General features: G+C 46.0%; 1 protein-coding gene across 2 annotated transcripts in view; it reads left to right on the top strand.

Moving 5' to 3' along the window:
- The window catches only part of LOC146345193 (sodium channel protein type 5 subunit alpha-like), a 301,192-nt gene that overhangs the window by 230,855 nt on the left and 53,057 nt on the right, over nt 1-17,280 (top strand). For both annotated transcript variants that reach the window (XM_084859393.1, XM_084859394.1), the window contains one exon: nt 2,983-3,156. In XM_084859393.1, the coding sequence (XP_084715519.1) occupies nt 2,983-3,156 (174 nt within the window). The remainder of the gene's footprint in view (nt 1-2,982; nt 3,157-17,280) is intronic.

The raw sequence follows: 17,280 nt of genomic DNA, 5'->3' as shown, positions 1-17,280 counted from the left end.
AAAAGCACTCCTTTGAACCCAGATAAAGAGCAGCAGCAATTCCCTTTGCAACATCCATAAATAAATACATACATACATCCAAGACTCCCAGTTTAAAAAAAAAGCTTTAATTTTTAAAACTCTTAAGAAAGAAAATGAAAATGAGGAGGCAGGCTGCGAGCAGGGCGGACATCCATAGAGGTGTCTGTGGGCACACTGGCACCCTGGGCGCCACATCGGAGACACCGGGATTAGACAATACTGGGCTAAATGGGACAACACTGTTAAGCAGTTTTCAGTGCGTCTGTGTTCTGAAGCAGCAGTGGCCGTCATTTTGCCAGGCCTAGAGCTGAAAACTCAGGGCCCTTGTGCCCAGTCTGAGGCTACTTTGGCAGCAGACTGCCAGAGCACAGGAATGGGCTCTCCGGTTGCTTTTTTACACCTGTGGAAGTAGGCCCAAATCCTGCTCCTGGAGGAGGGCCATCTGCAGTAGGGGCCTTGAAGCACATTGCCAGGCTGCTTTCAGTGAATGCTCTCACACTTCACCTTCAGTGCCGCCTTGGATTCTCTCAGCCTCGCTTCAGGCTGTCCGTTGTGCGAATTGCCTTAACCAAGCGGTTTTCCTGCTTCAAGAACATAGTTACTGTTGAGTTTGCCCTCATCTGCTGCTGCTTGCTCCTTTTCCAGTAGCTTACCAGCACTCTCCAGCTTACAAATATGTGTTTTTGCTGGAGCTTTCATCGCACAAAGCATTTTCAGGAGTTCACAGTTCTGCGGCAGTGGCACTAGGAGGATGGAGCAGTGTCCTGGGGAAAAGCAGGCTCCTTTTTCCTAGGGGCATCTGCCATGACCGCAATGGGAAGCCCATCACGTTGACCACGCATGAGGGAGCGTGTGGCCTTCCCAATGTCGTTGGACTGCAACTCCCATCAGCCCTAGCCACCATAGCTAAGGGCTGGGATGGTGAAAGATGATGGGTGATGAAGTCCACATGTTCCCCATCCCTGATGCAGACTGTCTCAACTGGCCACTGTCTTTGGATCCAATCCCCTAAACCAGGGGTGGACAGCTTGTGGGCCTCCAAATGTTTTGATCTGCAACTCCCATCCGCCCTAGCCAGCATAGCCAATGGTGAGAGATCTTGGGAGTTGTAGGCCAAAACATCTGGAGACCCACAGGTTGCCCACTCCTGCCCTAATCAGAGAACAAGTGCATTGCAGTGTACTGCGTTTGAGTGTCAGACCAGGACTGGGACAATCATTATCTCGCAGCCTAGTCTACCTCAGAGGGTTGATGTGTTGATATTATGGCAAGGAAAGAACTATTGTGCATTGAGATCCTTGAAGAAAAGACATGGTGGCAGTGGAGGGGGGCGGTGTCAAAAGTAGTAAATAAATCAATTTGAGCTATACCGACTGATTGCATTTGCTTCCTCACAATAGACATAATTGACTTATGGCTGTGATGGTCACTGGCTTAAATGACTTATAAGAAGGATTAGATAAATTCATGGAGGAGAGACCTATCAAGGCCTATTAGCCAGGACACCTAAATAAAAATATGAAGTTCAGAGGCTGCATACCTCTGAATTCCAGATGCGAGGGACAAAGTATAGACCATCCACTTCACTCCCTCCCTCCCAGAACATCCAATTGGCCAGTGCTGTAAACAGAATGCTAGATGGACCTTGGTCTGATCCAGCAAGGACAATTCTCACATTCTTATATGACCTTACGTCATCTGTGCATCAAGCTGCAAATCCTCTTAATCGGAGAATTCTACCTTAATTGGTGTGCAGGCCAGTGCTGCGGATCATGAAATTTCTTGCATGGCTGTGCAAGGTCATTCTCAGAAATTGTGAAATCATTCTCATTTTTACCACCATTGGGCAAATTTGGCATTTTGTCTTCGACCAGGACACCAAATCCTCATCCTCAGAGCATCCCAACCTCTGGGGAGGCTCCAGAGTTAATGGTTCAGGGAGAAACCTTGACCATGGAAAGGAATGATGAGGCTTCCACCTCCCCAAGAACCAATTCATCAGAAAGACCCCAGGGGTCAGGCTTCCTGCATCCAGAGGAGATCTCATTGTAGTCCTCAGAGTCTGAGGATTGGACCACGAGGGCACTAGCATACCCCAGCCACTCCCATGTCGTCACAGCCTGAGACTGCTAAAACAGGCCAGCAGCCTTTAAGAGCCCAGGCGTCAGTCAGTATGGAGGCAGGGTCAACCAGCTTGAAGTAGCTACATTTTTATTTAAGTTTCAGTCTTGCTCTTGTCCCTGTTGGAGCTAGGGATGGGCCAACAAGCAATGTTTGCGATCACTAGGATCCTCTGAACATCGACTTGCCGCTTGACTCATGCCAGATCACTGCTCACTCCACACAAACAGGAACATTGTGCAAATCGAGCAGTGATTAAATGTGAAATTTGCACAACTTTTCTCCATAGGCTAAAGCGGGGCTGATTCAGCCTACAGGGAAATTTGTGCAAATTTGGAGAATTCTGCAAAATCAAGCATGTTGCGCAAATCAAACATGAGCGCATATCTGGTGATTTGCAAACATTTTTGGTGAACATGTTCTTGTGCTCACAGTCGGAGCTTCAAACAGGGCACGCTCGTATGTTTTGCAAGCAAAAACGAAACTTTCATACATTCCTAGTTGGAGCAATGTCCAGACAATCCTGTCTAGCTTGGTTTGGTGCTGATCCTTTTCTGTCTTACTTCCTGTGAAACCTGACTTAACCAGACCCCTGCTCAAGATCAGATCTATAGCAGAGCCCTGCAGCCTAAGCTAGATCACAGAGTATCATCAGAACCCATGGCCTGAAACGATACACATTTCAATCAGGCAATAACGAACTTAAATATTTGATCCAATGTAGTCATTTATTAATAAAGCCTTTTACAGACCCCTCCCCCCCACACACACACACAGATATACACCACAGAAAACATCTCTAGCATATAGCACTATTAATATGCCACTTTGTGCTTCCAGGCATTCGAAGACATCTACCTCGAAGAGAGGAGGAATATTAAAACCATGCTGGAATATGCCGACAAGATCTTCACATACATCTTTGTCCTGGAAATGTTTCTGAAATGGGTAGCTTATGGCTTTAAGAAGTACTTCACCAATGCCTGGTGCTGGCTGGATTTCCTCATCGTAGATGTAAGTATTGTATTTCACTTCAGGTGGGATTATGCTGCAATCGGGATTTAGTCCAGTGAACTAGGTGAACGCAGTTCACAATCCACATTCAAACTGAGCTCCGTGTGGCTCACATTTGGGGCAGCTTGAAAGGTACTCATGGCATTCGCCATTCTTTTCAGTGTAAAACGAAATATATAGTATTCGCCGTTGTTTTCACTGTAGAATTACATCTGTAAATCCAAAATTGTTGACTCTGAATGACCCCTTTACCCAGAGCTGAGAGCCTTTGGCTCAGGTCTCTGTTCTCCTGTAAAGCAAGGAGCAATGGGTTTGGATTTGAGAAAGCAAATATAGGTTGTTTATCAGGACATACTTTTGTCCTAACCGTAAAGCTGCTTGGGTACTGGAACACACCAAGGCATCTCCTTGCCAGGGAAAATGAGGAGCAGGGAGGCTTGGATAAGGGTAGAGACTGGATGTGCTGATATTGAAGAGGGTGAAGAGGGAAGATGAGAGAAGACATCAGCTTTTGCAGGGCGATGGAGCAGTGACACGTCAGATAACGTGCATGACTGTTTTATGTGCCTGGGTGTATGCACAAGGGACAGTTCTCACTTGCAGAAATCTGCCTCCCATGTGTTAAGGCCTTCAGCATTCTGGGTTTCAGACTGCTGTTTTCTCAAAGTTCATGTTTTTGTACAAATGTTGGCCTTATAATCCTGGGTTTTGTGTCCTCCCCCCCTCCCCCAGAACCCAAGGTCAAATTTAGACTCTCAAGTGGTATATTACAGCCTGGGCAGAAAGGATTGGAGGTGCAGGCATCCCTTAGAAGTCCGAATGGAGGCAAAGAACTGAAAAGTAGGTGGTCCATGCAAGTTACCTTTCCCCCCAGCAAGAGCTCTTGGCTTTCACTCTTGGTTTGTTTCCTCTCTTCTCTTGGATGCCCAACTCCTGTCCTCAGTACTTTTCCAATGTTGCGCCCTGCGCTGTTGCTGTAATAAAGGCACTGAAGGAACCAAACCACAGATGTTCCTCCTTCCAGCTGTCTGTCACACAGTTGGTTCACTTCCAGCCCACCCACCTCACAGATATGTGGCATTAGGTGCTGTGGAGTATCTTTTCTTCAGTGTTTCTTGCTAGTTCTTATCTATCAGGTCAGGCCTGGTGCCAGTGCACAGTATCCTCGGGCAGCTGCCGGGGTCCCAGCTTTGCAGTAGGATCCACCATTGATGATGTTACCCTGGGCTCCCCTTTTAAAAAAAAAGTGTGTCCACACTCTGATCAGTGCCAGAGAACTGAGTCTGGGGGCCACCCTTTTAATTTCCAACAAGGCCCTGCTGTGATGCTCTTAGCCACATGGCAGTCATCAGAGTGCTGCTGCTGCTTGCTGCTGCCATCACTAGGACTCCCCCGCATCGGTTGGACCTACTGATGCAGAAGGGGGCCCAGAGGTCAATTTACTGAAGGGCTACTCAACCCTGAAGCTGGCCCTGTACTTGATATTCCTTCTGACATGCAAGTGCCAAGTGTAGGGGCGGGGGACTCTGAACATTTACCTGATTCCAGGCTTGACAACCAAATGGGGACATGGTGGAGTGTTCCCCTGCTCTCAATGGAGGAATCTGGTGGTGAGAGAGGTAGGGAATAGGCCAGGGCTCCTTGGTGTGAGCTCAGTGCCTGTGGAGGGACTAACAGTGCTCAGTGTGGGCTGATGTCATGGACTTGTACTCCTGCTGGGCATTGCTAGCCACTTTCTGAGCATAGGGACTGCAGTGAGCAGCCCATGCCTCTGTGCAGGGGTACTGAACATCTTTCAGACCAAGGGCCAAATTCCATTTTGGAGAAGCTTTCAGGGCAGTGATGGGCAGGGCTGAAGGTCAAAGGGACATGGCTAAAAACATCAAAAATACCTGCATCCTTCAGCTTAAAGCTTTTACTGCCTGTAACTAAGCCTTAGGAGAGGGGTTTCAACCTTTTAGCATGGGCAAAAACTGCACAAAAGGTGGGGAACCACCAGGCGATTTGTGATTGGGGGAAAGGAGGTACAGATTGGGGTGTGGCTATCTGGAGAACCCCGCAGGGCCAGGTTGGAACCCTCAGCAGGCCGGATGTGGCCCACGGGGCTGAAGTTCAACACCCCTGCTCTACTGCCACTGCATGACACTCCTCCCCCATCCTTGGCTGTTTGTGTAGCAGCAGTTGCAGCTGGGTTATGTGATCATCCCCCTTTCCATTGATGGAAAAAACTGAGGCTAAGAACCCACCCCCGAACTCTCTCATTATATAATCGTTGTCCTGGTGATATTGTTTTTGGTGAGGTCAAATCCTAAGACTTTCTTTGCCAGCAGATAAGGGCCAAGGCTGCACCACCAGTACAATACAGCACAGAGCATAACATGACGTAGTCACGAGTGCACGAAGATGATCGCAGTGTTTTAGGACTAGCTGCCAGTGAGTTGTTCGTCCTGCCACTGTGGGGATAGCCACAACTCCCCCAACGGTGCCTCAGGGGCATTTAGCTTATTAACGTCAGGAACGCCTTGGCAGCCTCTCTCAGTAGATTCCAATAGCCAGCTCAAGACACAGATGAAAGGGAATTCTTTTCAAAGCTTTAATCCCATTACAACTTAATGACTCTTTCAGATGCTAATCACCAGCGGCTAAAGCAAGGAACAGCAGCGTGGACTAAGCTTCAGGCAGGCAGGTTGATCCCCGTTTGAAAGAGAGTCACTTGAAGACCCAGAACTTATGGGCTAGGGAGAGATCCTCCCTCTTTCCCTTGGGTCCATGGGAGGCAGCCGTTGCTTGCGCGCCAAACGGGTGCTACGCCTCCTTTCCACGCCCTCCATCGCTCGTCGCTCTTTGCGTCTGCGTCGAGCATCTAAGAAGCCCCCCTCCCACATTCCCTCACTACCCAGGTCACTTAACTATCTTTGGAATGCCAGCAGGAGGAATCTCTGCCAGGTGCTGAGCCTGTGAGGGATGAGCTGGCTCCACTCCCACGGATGGCTGTTCCTCCTCAGAATCAGAACTGCTCTGGGGCTCTCTGGGCTCAGTTTCCACCCTGACAATTAATTACTTCAGCCAACGCCCATGAAGTGTTTCTGGAGATGTGGAGAGCTCTGAAAGTGTTAGGTATTACCACTGCTATAAATAGAACATTGTTGGGCTGTCGGACGAAGGCTGCCTCGCGCACCACAGCACATCGCTCTGCGGTGGCTGTGGATTGTTGGGAGAGCTCAGCTGCAAAAAGTTGCAGTTGCACGCTCTGCAGCCATGACATTAGTCAAAGTCAACCAGGATTCATTAACATTACACTGTTACATTATCGTGATTTCATATCATCACCAGCAGTGAAATTCCATGTTTGCAGAGCAAATATTGGGCAAGGAACTTCCACAGACCACGCAGCTCTCCTTTCAGTAGAGAGCAGGGGTGTTGAACCTCTCCCAACCCGAGATGCCCTTGGGGGACCCATTCCAGTGGTTGGTAGGGCTGGGGGTGGGGCCCCCAAATACCTGCATCTTTTAGCTTCGAGCTCGTGCTGCCAGTAGCTAAGCTTTAGGAGAGGCATTTCATCCTTTTAGAATTGGGGAGGGGAGTGTGTGAAAGCCAGGAATTGGCAGTCGAGGGAAAGGGGGTGAAGACAAAGGAAGGGAGCCATTGGAGAACCCTGGAGGACCAAGTCAACACCCTTGGTAGAGAGAGACCAATTTTTACAAATGACCTCTCTCTTGTCTTTGCCAAGGTTTTCACCGACAAACTGGGGGTCAAACCACATGTGCAGGGGAGAGGGAGTGTAACCCTTTGCCTGCATGACTCCTGACTGAAATAGCTCCCCAAAGCTGCTAGTAGTTGTGGAGATTCAAGCTTACAAGCTTAAGCCCTTAAGCCTGAAAGTTTCCGCTACTAATAGCAGCTTCGTGGGCAGGACAGGGAGACATTTTGGTTTAGGGCCACAACACAGGGGCAGTGGGTTAGCCCCTCTGTGCTACAGCCCCAATTCAAATTCCCCCCCCCCGAAAGACAGCAGGAGTTCCTATCACACAACTCCCCTATCACGTGTAGTTGACCCCAAAATCTGAAAAGAAGATCAACCACTGAAAAGGGCAGGAAAATACAAGCCACCTTTCAAGGGAATACTGGTGAGCATTTGTCCCCCCAGCTATTTAGTTCAACCCAGCTCTGTGGCAGGTCTTTGACACTGATTTGGGCATGTGAAGCAGCAAAGATCATTTCATCATTGTGGATTACTGAAGCAGTTTCTTGCTTGCAAAGCTGGGCTTCAGAGATGCTACAATAATCCATCAACTAAAGGCTATTTTTGTCCAGTAGAGAATCCCTGAAGGATGATCTCTGATAATGGGCTCCAATACATCTCAAAGGAATGTGCCTCTTTTGCAAAAAGAGGGAGTATAAAAAACAAAAAGCTGGGTAAAAATGGCATATTATCTGCTGAGCAGCAGACACACCAAGACAGAAAAATGGGTAACCAGCAAAAACACATGCAAAATAAAACAAAACAACTCCTGACAAAACTCCTTCTATCAGCCTCTACTGGCTGGTTTACCCGAAGTCACCTCTCTGGCGAATGCTTTTATTTCACATTCCCTGAATTGGGCTCACAAATAGGTCACTGAACAAGAAAATGTCACCTCGCAGTAAATTTTCAGACGATGATTTCAGATATTAGCTCCATTATAGTAATAGCCCATTTTGGAAAGTTTTGCCAAATACCCATTTTCCAAATGCTCCAGAATTTCACACTCCCCTTCAGCTCTCTACCCTCATTTACTTCTTCTCATGTCTCTCTCTTTACATTCCACCTTTGAGCCTTCCATCCTGGCCACATAATGTCGGATGCAGAAAATGCACGTTTTCTATTGTGATGCCGATTCCTAATTTTTGTTTCAAACAACAAAAATTCTTCCTCAGGCAAAAATCATAATAAAGACTGCAATGCAATACACACAGGTACAGCAAGCATGCCTCATTTTGAACACAGTGGGACTTATTTCTGAGTAAAGATGTGTAGGATCGCACTGCAAGATATGAAAGTTACCTTGTAGTTCAGCCTTCCCCAACCTGGTGCCCTCCAGATGTGTTGGACAACAACTCCCATCATGGGCATGCTGGGAGTTGTCATCCAACACATCTGGAGGGCACCAGTTTGGGGAAGGCTGTTGTAGTTGAAAGGCTTCTTCATTAGGGATGTCGGAGAAATCTGCAACGGATTCAAATGAGTTTGGATTTCTATGAATCCAACCTGCAGGTTGCACAGCAGAGCAGATATTGCCAAGTCACACAGATTCCTCAGACTTGCAGACTGATTTTTCACTTTGGGGGGGATTTATACTAATGAGTGTTAGCGCTAATTCGCAAGTGCGCATTAGCGCTAATTCGCAAGTGTGTATTAGCGCTAATGCACAGTTGCACTTACGTGAACTAGTGGAAGTAGAACAAAATTGTGGTAAACCACCACCACTGCCACCCCAGTCAATGAGCAATCAGTGAAACGAAATACACTTGGCAACCGACGAAACACAGATGGAATGGATTTAACGAAATCTCTACATCCCTACCCCTTCATGGATCACTGCCTTGTTGTGGCGAAGGGGCTTGCGTAACTCAGTGAAGCCATAAGCTATGCCGTGCAGGGCCACCCAAGACGGACAGGTCATGGCAGAGAGTTCTGACAAAATGTGGTCCACTGGAGAAGGAAATGGCAACCCACTCCAGTATTCTTGCCAAGAAAACCCCATGGAACGTATCACAAGGCTAAAAGAGATGACGCCAGAAGATGAGCCCCTCAGGTCGGAAGGTGTCCAATATGCTACTGGGGAAGAGCAGAGGGTATTTCCAAGTAGCGCCAGAAAGAGTGAAGCGGCTGGGCCAAACCCGAAAGGACACTCAGCTGTGGATGTGTCTGGTGGTGAAAAGAAAATCCGATGCTGTAAAGAACAATATTGTTTAGGAACCTGGAATGTCAGATCAATGAATCAAGGTAAGCTGGAGGTGGTCAAACATGAGATGGCAAGATTGAACATCGACATCTTGGGAATCAGCGAACTCAAATGGACAGGCATGGGCGAATTTAATTCAGGTGACCATCATATCTACTATTGTGGGCAAGAATCCCTTAGAAGAAATGGAGTAGCACTCATAGTCAACAAAAGGGTGGGAAAAGCAGTACTGGGGTACAATCTTAAAAATGATAGAATGATCTCAGTACGAATCCAAGGCAAACCATTCAACATCACAGTAATTCAAGTCTATGCCCCAACCACTGAGGCCGAAGAAGCTGAGGTTGATCGGTTCTATGAAGACCTACAACACCTTCTAGAACTAAAACCAAAAAAAGATGTCCTCTTCATCATAGGGGATTGGAATGCTAAAGTAGGAAGTCAAGAAATCACCGGGATAACAGGCAGGCATGGCCTTGGTGTACAAAATGAAGCAGGACAAAAGCTAATAGAGTTTTGCCAAGAGAACATGCTGATCATAGCAAACACTCTTTTCCAACAGCACAAGAGGCGACTCTACACATGGACGTCACCAGATGGACAATATCGAAATCAGATTGATTATGTCCTTTGCAGCCAAAGATGGAGAAGCTCCATACAGTCAGTAAAAACAAGACCTGGAGCTGACTGTGGCTCAGATCATGAGCTGCTTCTTGCAAAATTTCGGCTTAAATTGAAGAACGTCGGGAAAACCACTAAACCGTTCAGGTATGACCTAAATCATATCCCTGATGAATATACAGTGGAGGTGAGGAATAGATTTCAGGGATTAGACCTGATAGACAGAGTGCCTGAGGAACTATGGACGGAGGTCCGTAACATTGTTCAGGAGGCAGCAACGAAATCCGTCCCAAAGAAAAAGAAATGCAAGAAAGCCAAGTGGCTGTCTGATGAGGCTTTACAAGTAGCTGAGGAAAGAAGGGAAGCGAAAAGCAAGGGAGAAAGGGGAAGATATACCCAACTGAATGCAGAGTTCCAGAGAATAGCAAGGAGAGACAAGAAGGCCTTCTTAAATGAACAATGCAAAGAAATCGAGGAAAACAATAGAATGGGAAAGACTAGAGATCTCTTTAAGAAAATTGGAGATCTCAAGGGAACATTTTGTGCAAAGACGGGCATGATAAAGGACAAAGAAGGCAGGGACCTAACAGAAGCAGATGAGATTAAGAAGAGGTGGCAAGAATACACAGAAGAACTATACAGGAAAGATCTGAATGTCCCTGATAGCCATGATAGTGCGGTCACTGAACTTGAGCCGGACATCCTAGAGAGTGAAGTCAAGTGGGCCTTAGGAAGCATTAGTAACAACAAAGCTAGCGGAGATGACAGTATTCCAGCCGAGCTATTTAAAATCCTAAAAGATGATGCTGTTAAAGTGCTGCATTCAATATGCCAACAAATCTGGAACACTCAACAGTGGCCACAAGACTGGAAAAGGTCAGTTTACATTCCAATTCCAAAGAAGGGCAACGCCAAAGAGTGTTCAAACTACCGCACCATTGCGCTCATTTCACATGCCAGCAAGGTGATGCTCAAAATCCTACAAGCTAGGCTTCAGCAGTATGCGAACCGAGAACTACCGGAAGTACAAGCTGGGTTTAGAAGAGGCAGAGGAACTAGAGATCAAATCGCCAACATTCGCTGCATCATGGAGAAAGCAAGAGAATTCCAGAAAAACGTCTATTTCTGCTTCATTGACTACGCTAAAGCCTTTGATTGTGTGGATCATAACAAACTGTGGCAAATTCTTCAAGAGATGGGAGTACCAGACCACCTTACCTGTCTCCTGAGAAACCTGTACGAGGGTCAAGAAGCAACAGTAAGAACTGGACATGGAACAACCGATTGGTTCAAAATTGGGAAAGGAGTACGACAAGGCTGCATATTGTCACCCTGCTTATTTAACTTATATGCAGAGTACATCATGAGAAATGCCGGATTGGATGAATCACAGGTCGGAATTAAGATTGCCGGGAGAATTATCAACAACCTCCGATATGCAGACGATACCACCCTAATGGCAGAAAGCGAAGAGGTTCTCAAGAGCCTCTTGTTGAGGGTGAAAGAGGAGAGTGCAAAAGCTGGTTTGAAACTCAACATTAAAAAAACGAAGATCATGGCATCTGGCCCTATCACTTCCTGGCATATAGAAGGGGAAGAAATGGAAGCAGTGACAGATTTTACTTTCTTGGGCTCCAAGATCACCGCAGATGGTGACTGTAGCCATGAAATTAAAAGACGCTTGCTCCTTGGGAGGAAAGCTATGGCCAACCTAGACAGCATAGTAAGAAGCAGAGACATCACCTTGCCGACAAAGGTCCGTCTAATCAAAGCTATGGTTTTCCCAGTAGTAATGTATGGCTGTGAGAGCTGGACTATAAGGAAGGCTGAGCGCCGAAGAATCGATGCTTTCGAACTGTGGTGCTGGAGAAGACTCTTACGCGTCCCCTGGACTGCAAGGAGGTCAAATCAGTCCATCCTAAAGGAAATCAACCCTGACTGCTCATTGGAAGGACAGATAATGAAGCTGAAGCTCCAATATTTTGGCCACCTAATGAGAAGAGAAAACTCCCTGGAAAAGACCCTGATGCTGGGAAAGACTGAAGGCAAAAGGAGAAGGGGACGGCAGAGGATGAGATGGCTAGATAGCATCACGGATGCAATGAATATGAACTTGAGCACGCTCCGGGAGAGAGCGCAGGACAGGAAGGCCTGGCGTGCTGTGGTCCATGGGGTCACGAAGAGTCGGACACGACTGAACGACTGAACAACAACAACAACAACAACTACATCCCTACTCCTCATGCTTTTCGGGGGGAGCATATTAGGTACACTTAACTTTTTTTCCTTTTTTTGCATGTACGCATAAAAATCTTGCATGTGAATGTGATAAATGGGATGTTTTAAAAGACACATGTATCAAACAGGTCTGCTAACAAGAGAGTCGAGATCAGCTCCAGTTCGCCTGAGAGTAGGGATGGATGGATCAGACTATTTTCGGTCCATGGTGGTTTCACATGTGTTCAAACATAAGTCTATTCTGACCTGTATTCTGCAACTAAAAACAACATATTAACATTTTCATTTAAATCGCAACGCATTTCCCCATAAAATACATATTTCTGTACACCATTCTTCCTAAAATATGCATTTTTGAATGCAATTCCCCCTAATACATACATTTTGTATGCATTTCTTTAGCCAAGAACTGCATCACAGAATTTGGAGAAGTGAGCAGTCCGAAAGATAACTGTATCCCAGTCTGCATATCAATCCAGAAAGTGCAGATTAGGTTGGTTTGCTGAAAAATGCAGACGGAATTAAATTCTGCCCTATCCCTAACTGAGAGTTACCATTATTGCTTTGGCGCAAAGATAACTGTGCCAGCTGTGTTGATCGATATGGACTATGACTGGGACTGACACTCTAGATGTGTTTCACTGCAGGTGCCTCGCCAAGCCAGAGCACTGATCCTCCATTTTTTTAATTTATTTTTTAATTTATTAATAGTATTTGTATTGTTGTTGTTGTTCATTCGTTCAGTCGTGTCCGACTCTTCGTGACCCCATGGACCACAGCACGCCTGGCCTTCCTGTCCTGCACTCTCTCCCGGAGTGTGCTCAAGTCCATATTCATTGCATTGGTGATGCTATCTAGCCATCTCACCCTCTGCCGTCCCCTTCTCCTTTTGCTTTCAGTCTTTCCCAGCATCAGGGTCTTTTCCAGAGAGTTTTCTCTTCGCATTAGGTGGCCAAAATATTGGAGCTTCAGCTTCAGTATCTTTCCAATGAGCAGTCAGGGTTGATTTCCTTTAGGATGGACTGATTTGACCTCCTTGCAGTCCAGGGCACTCGTAAGAGTCTTCTCCAGCACCACAGTTGGAAAGCATCGATTCTTCGGCGCTCAGCATTCCTTACAGTCCAGCTCTCACAGCCATATGTTGCTCCTGGGAAAACCATAGGTTTGATTATACGAACCTTTGTCGGCAAGGTGATGTCTCTGCTTCTTACTATGCTGTCTAGGTTTGCCATAGCTTTCCTCCCAAGGAGCAAGCGTCTTTTAATTTCATGGCTACAGTCACCGTCTGTGGTGATCTTGGAGCCCAAGAAAATAAAATCTGTCACTGCTTTCATTTCTTCCCCTTCTATATGCCAGGAAGTGATGGGGCCAGATGCCATGATCTCAGTTTTTTTAATGTTGAGTTTCAAACCAGCTTTTGCACTCTCCACTTTCACCCTCAACAAGAGGCTCTTGAGATCCTCTTCACTTTCTGCCATTAGGGTGGTATCGTCTGCGTATCTGAGGTTGTTGATAATTCTCCCAGCAATCTTAATTCCGACCTGCGATTCATCCAGCCCATCATTTCTCACGATGTACTCTGCATATAAATTAAATAAGCAGGGCGACAATATACAGCCTTGTCGTACTCCTTTCCCAATTTTGAACCAATCGGTTGTTCCATGTCCAGTTCTTACTGTTGCTTCTTGACCCTTGTACAGGTTTCTCAGGAGACAGGTAAGGTGGTCTGGTACTCCCATCTCTTGAAGAATTTGCCAGAGTTTGTTGTGATCCACACAATCAAAGGCTTTAGCGTAGTCAATGAAGCAGAAATAGACATTTTTCTGGAATTCTCTTGCTTTCTCCATGATCCAGCGAATATTGGTGATTTGATCTCTAGTTCCTCTGCCTCTTCAAAACCCAGCTTCTACTTCCGGTAGTTCTCGGTTCACATGCTGCTGAAGCCTAGCTTGTAGGATTTTGATCATTACCTTGCTGGCATGTGAAATGTGCGCAATGGTGCGGTAGTTTGAACACTGTTTGGCATTGCCCTCCTTTGGAATTGGAATGTAAACTGACCTTTTCCAGTCTTGTGGCCACTGTTGAGTGTTCCAAATTTGTTGGCATATTGAGTGCAACACTTTAACAGCATCATCTTTTAGGATCTTAAATAGCTCAGCTGGAATACTGTCATCTCCGCTAGCTTTGTTGTTACTAATGTTTCCTAAGGCCCACTTGACTTCACTCTCGAGGATGTCCGGCTCAAGTTCAGTGACCGCACTATCATGGCTATCAGGGACATTCAGCTCTTTCCTGTATAGTTCTTCTGTGTATCCTTGCCACCTCTTCTTAATCTCATCTGCTTCTGTGAGGTCCCTGCCTTCTTTGTCCTTTATCATGCCCGTCTTTGCACAAAACGTTCCCTTGAGATCTCTGATTTTCTTGAAGAGATTTCTAGTCTTTCCCATTCTATTGTTTTCTTCGATTTCTTTGCATTGTTCATTTAAGAAGGCCTTCTTGTCTCTCCTTGCTGTTCTCTGGAAATCTGCATTCAGTTGGGTATATCTTCCCCTTTCTCCCTTGCTTTTCGCTTCCCTTCTTTCCTCAGCTACTTGTAAAGCCTCATCAGACAGCCACTTGGCTTTCTTGCATTTCTTTTTCTTTGGGATGGATTGAGTTGCTGCCTCCTGAACAATGTTACGGACCTCTGTCCATAGTTCCTCAGGCACTCTGTCTATCAGGTCTAATCCCTGAAATCTATTCCTCACCTCCACTGTATATTCATAAGGGATATGATTTAGGTCATACCTGAAAGGTTTAGTGGTTTTCCCCACGTTCTTCAATTTAAGCCGAAATTTTGCAAGAAGCAGCTCATGATCTGAGCCACAGTCAGCTCCAGGTCTTGTTTTTACTGACTGTATAGAGCTTCTCCATCTTTGGCTGCAAAGGACATAATCAATCTGATTTCGATATTGACCATCTGGTGATGTCCATGTGTACAGTCGCCTCTTGTGCTGTTGGAAAAGAGTGTTTGCTATGATCAGCATGTTCTCTTGGCAAAACTCTATTAGCCTTTGTCCTGCTTCATTTTGTACACCAAGGCCATGCTTGCCTGTTATCCCGGTGATTTCCTGACTTCCTACTTTAGCATTCCAATCCCCTATGATGAAGAGGACATCTTTTTTTGGTGTTAGTTCTAGAAGGTGTTGGAGGTCTTCATAGAATCGATCAACCTCAGCTTCTTCGGCCTCAGTGGTTGGGGCATAGACTTGAATTACTGTGATGTTGAATGGTTTGCCTTGGATTCGTACTGAGATCATTCTATCGTTTTTGAGATTGTACCCCAGTACTGCTTTTCCCACCCTTTTATTGACTTTGAGTGCTACTCCATTTCTTCTAAGGGATTCTTGCCCACAGTAGTAGATATAATGGTCACCTGAATTAAATTCGCCCATGCCTGTCCATTTTAGTTCGCTGATTCCCAAGATGTCGATGTTCAATCTTGCCATCTCATGTTTGACCACCTCCAGCTTACCTTGATTCATTGATCTGACATTCCAGGTTCCTAAACAATATTGTTCTTTACAGCATTGGATTTTCTTTTCACCACCGGACACATCCACAGCTGAGTGTCCTTTTGGCTTTGGCCCAGCCACTTCACACTTTCTGGCGCTACTTGGAAATAGCCTCTGCTCTTCCCCAGTAGTATATTGGACACCTTCCGACCTGAGGGGCTCGTCTTCCGGCATCATATCTTTTGGCCTTGTGATACGTTCCATGGGGTTTTCTTGGCAAGAATACTGGAGTGGGTTGCTATTTCCTTCTCCAGTGGACCACATTTTGTCAGAACTCTCCACCATGACCTGCCCATCTTGGGTGGCCCTGCATGGCATAGCTTATGGCTTCACTGAGTTACGCAAGCCCCTTCGCCACAACAAGGCAGTGATCCATGAAGGGGAGTATGTGTATACTGCCTACTAACTAATGTTCTCTGAGCAGTTAGCAATGCCATTTAAAACCATAAGACATAAATGAGGCACCCCCCCCAAATCAAACAGAATAAAAACCACAATCTAAATTAAAATAAATAAGTAAAACTACCAGCATCAAAATATTAATAAAGCAGGCACTAAAATGTCTTAAGTTTAAAATTCCTGAGAAAGTAAAACACTGTTCACTTGACACTGAAAGGATCAGGAAAGCCACTGTGGGGAGGGCATTCTGCAACCAAGGTGCCACCACTAAAAAGGCCTTTTCTGTAGTAGCCACCCTCCTCACCCACACGTGACAGAAACACCTGGAGAAGGGCTACTAGAGGGACAGCTAGATGGAGCAAATCATCTCTCCATGATCCCATCCATGGGGGAGTAGTTTCCCTCTTCTAGTATTTGTCAATCAGGTGGCAACAAGGCACTTTTTTTTTGCAATTGATGTGAATGCTCAGCCACCATCCCAAATTGTTTACTGGAAAGCTATCTGTTTTCCAGGATTTCCATATTAAATTTAGAATGCCTGGCTGCCACACAAATGTAACAAAACACACAGACATCTAGGCCCATGAAAGAAAGACAGCAAGAGAGATAAATTCCTTTATACACTGCTTGGCTGGCTAGCAGTCTAACAACATCTTATTCGGGAATTTAGATTGAGTGCCAGCCTCTTGCCAAATCACCTTGAAAAGAATTTGCCATATGGGGTAAATATGCTGATGGCTTGTAATGACTTTAATTGTTCTCTGAATTTCTGTCCCTGGTTGATTAGCAAGATGGAGGTTTGTATTGCCTTGGCAGTAATTGCGCAATCTGCTGTAATCAGTTGTTCCCAAACAGCTACTACAACCAGACTCAAATCGTATGTTGTTGTTTTTAAAGTCATTTCTGAGATGGTATTGAATTTCCAACATATCTTTGTTAAGAAAGAAAAAGAACAACAGATTGCTGCAAAAGCAACATGGCATCAGATCCAGCGATAATAATAGATCCGCTCTCAAGGAGGAGCCCTTGGCATGCACTAAGTTAGGGAAACCCACAGAATTTGGCCAGACAGATAGGCTTTTCTCCTTCCTTCTCAGGACAGAATTTGATATTAGGCTGCTTCCACCCAAAATAGCAACCTCGCATTTTCTCCTCTTCTTCCTCTCTCCCTTAAGAACATAAGAAGAGCCCTGCAGGATCAGACCAAGGGTCCATCCAGTCCAGCATTCTGTTCATGCAGCAGCCAACCAGCTGTTGACAGGAAACCCACAAGCAGGACATGAGCATAACAGCACCCTCCCACCCATTTGTTCCCAGCAACTGGTGTCCAAAGGCTCACTCCTCTGGTACTGGAGTTAGCATATAGC

This window comes from Heloderma suspectum, chromosome 5, assembly GCF_057233095.1.
Source record: "Heloderma suspectum isolate Gila_16-S chromosome 5, 16-S_ref, whole genome shotgun sequence".
Lineage (NCBI taxonomy): Eukaryota > Metazoa > Chordata > Lepidosauria > Squamata > Helodermatidae > Heloderma > Heloderma suspectum.
Note: the sequence above shows the minus strand (reverse complement) of the source record. Positions and strands in the feature narration are given on the sequence as shown.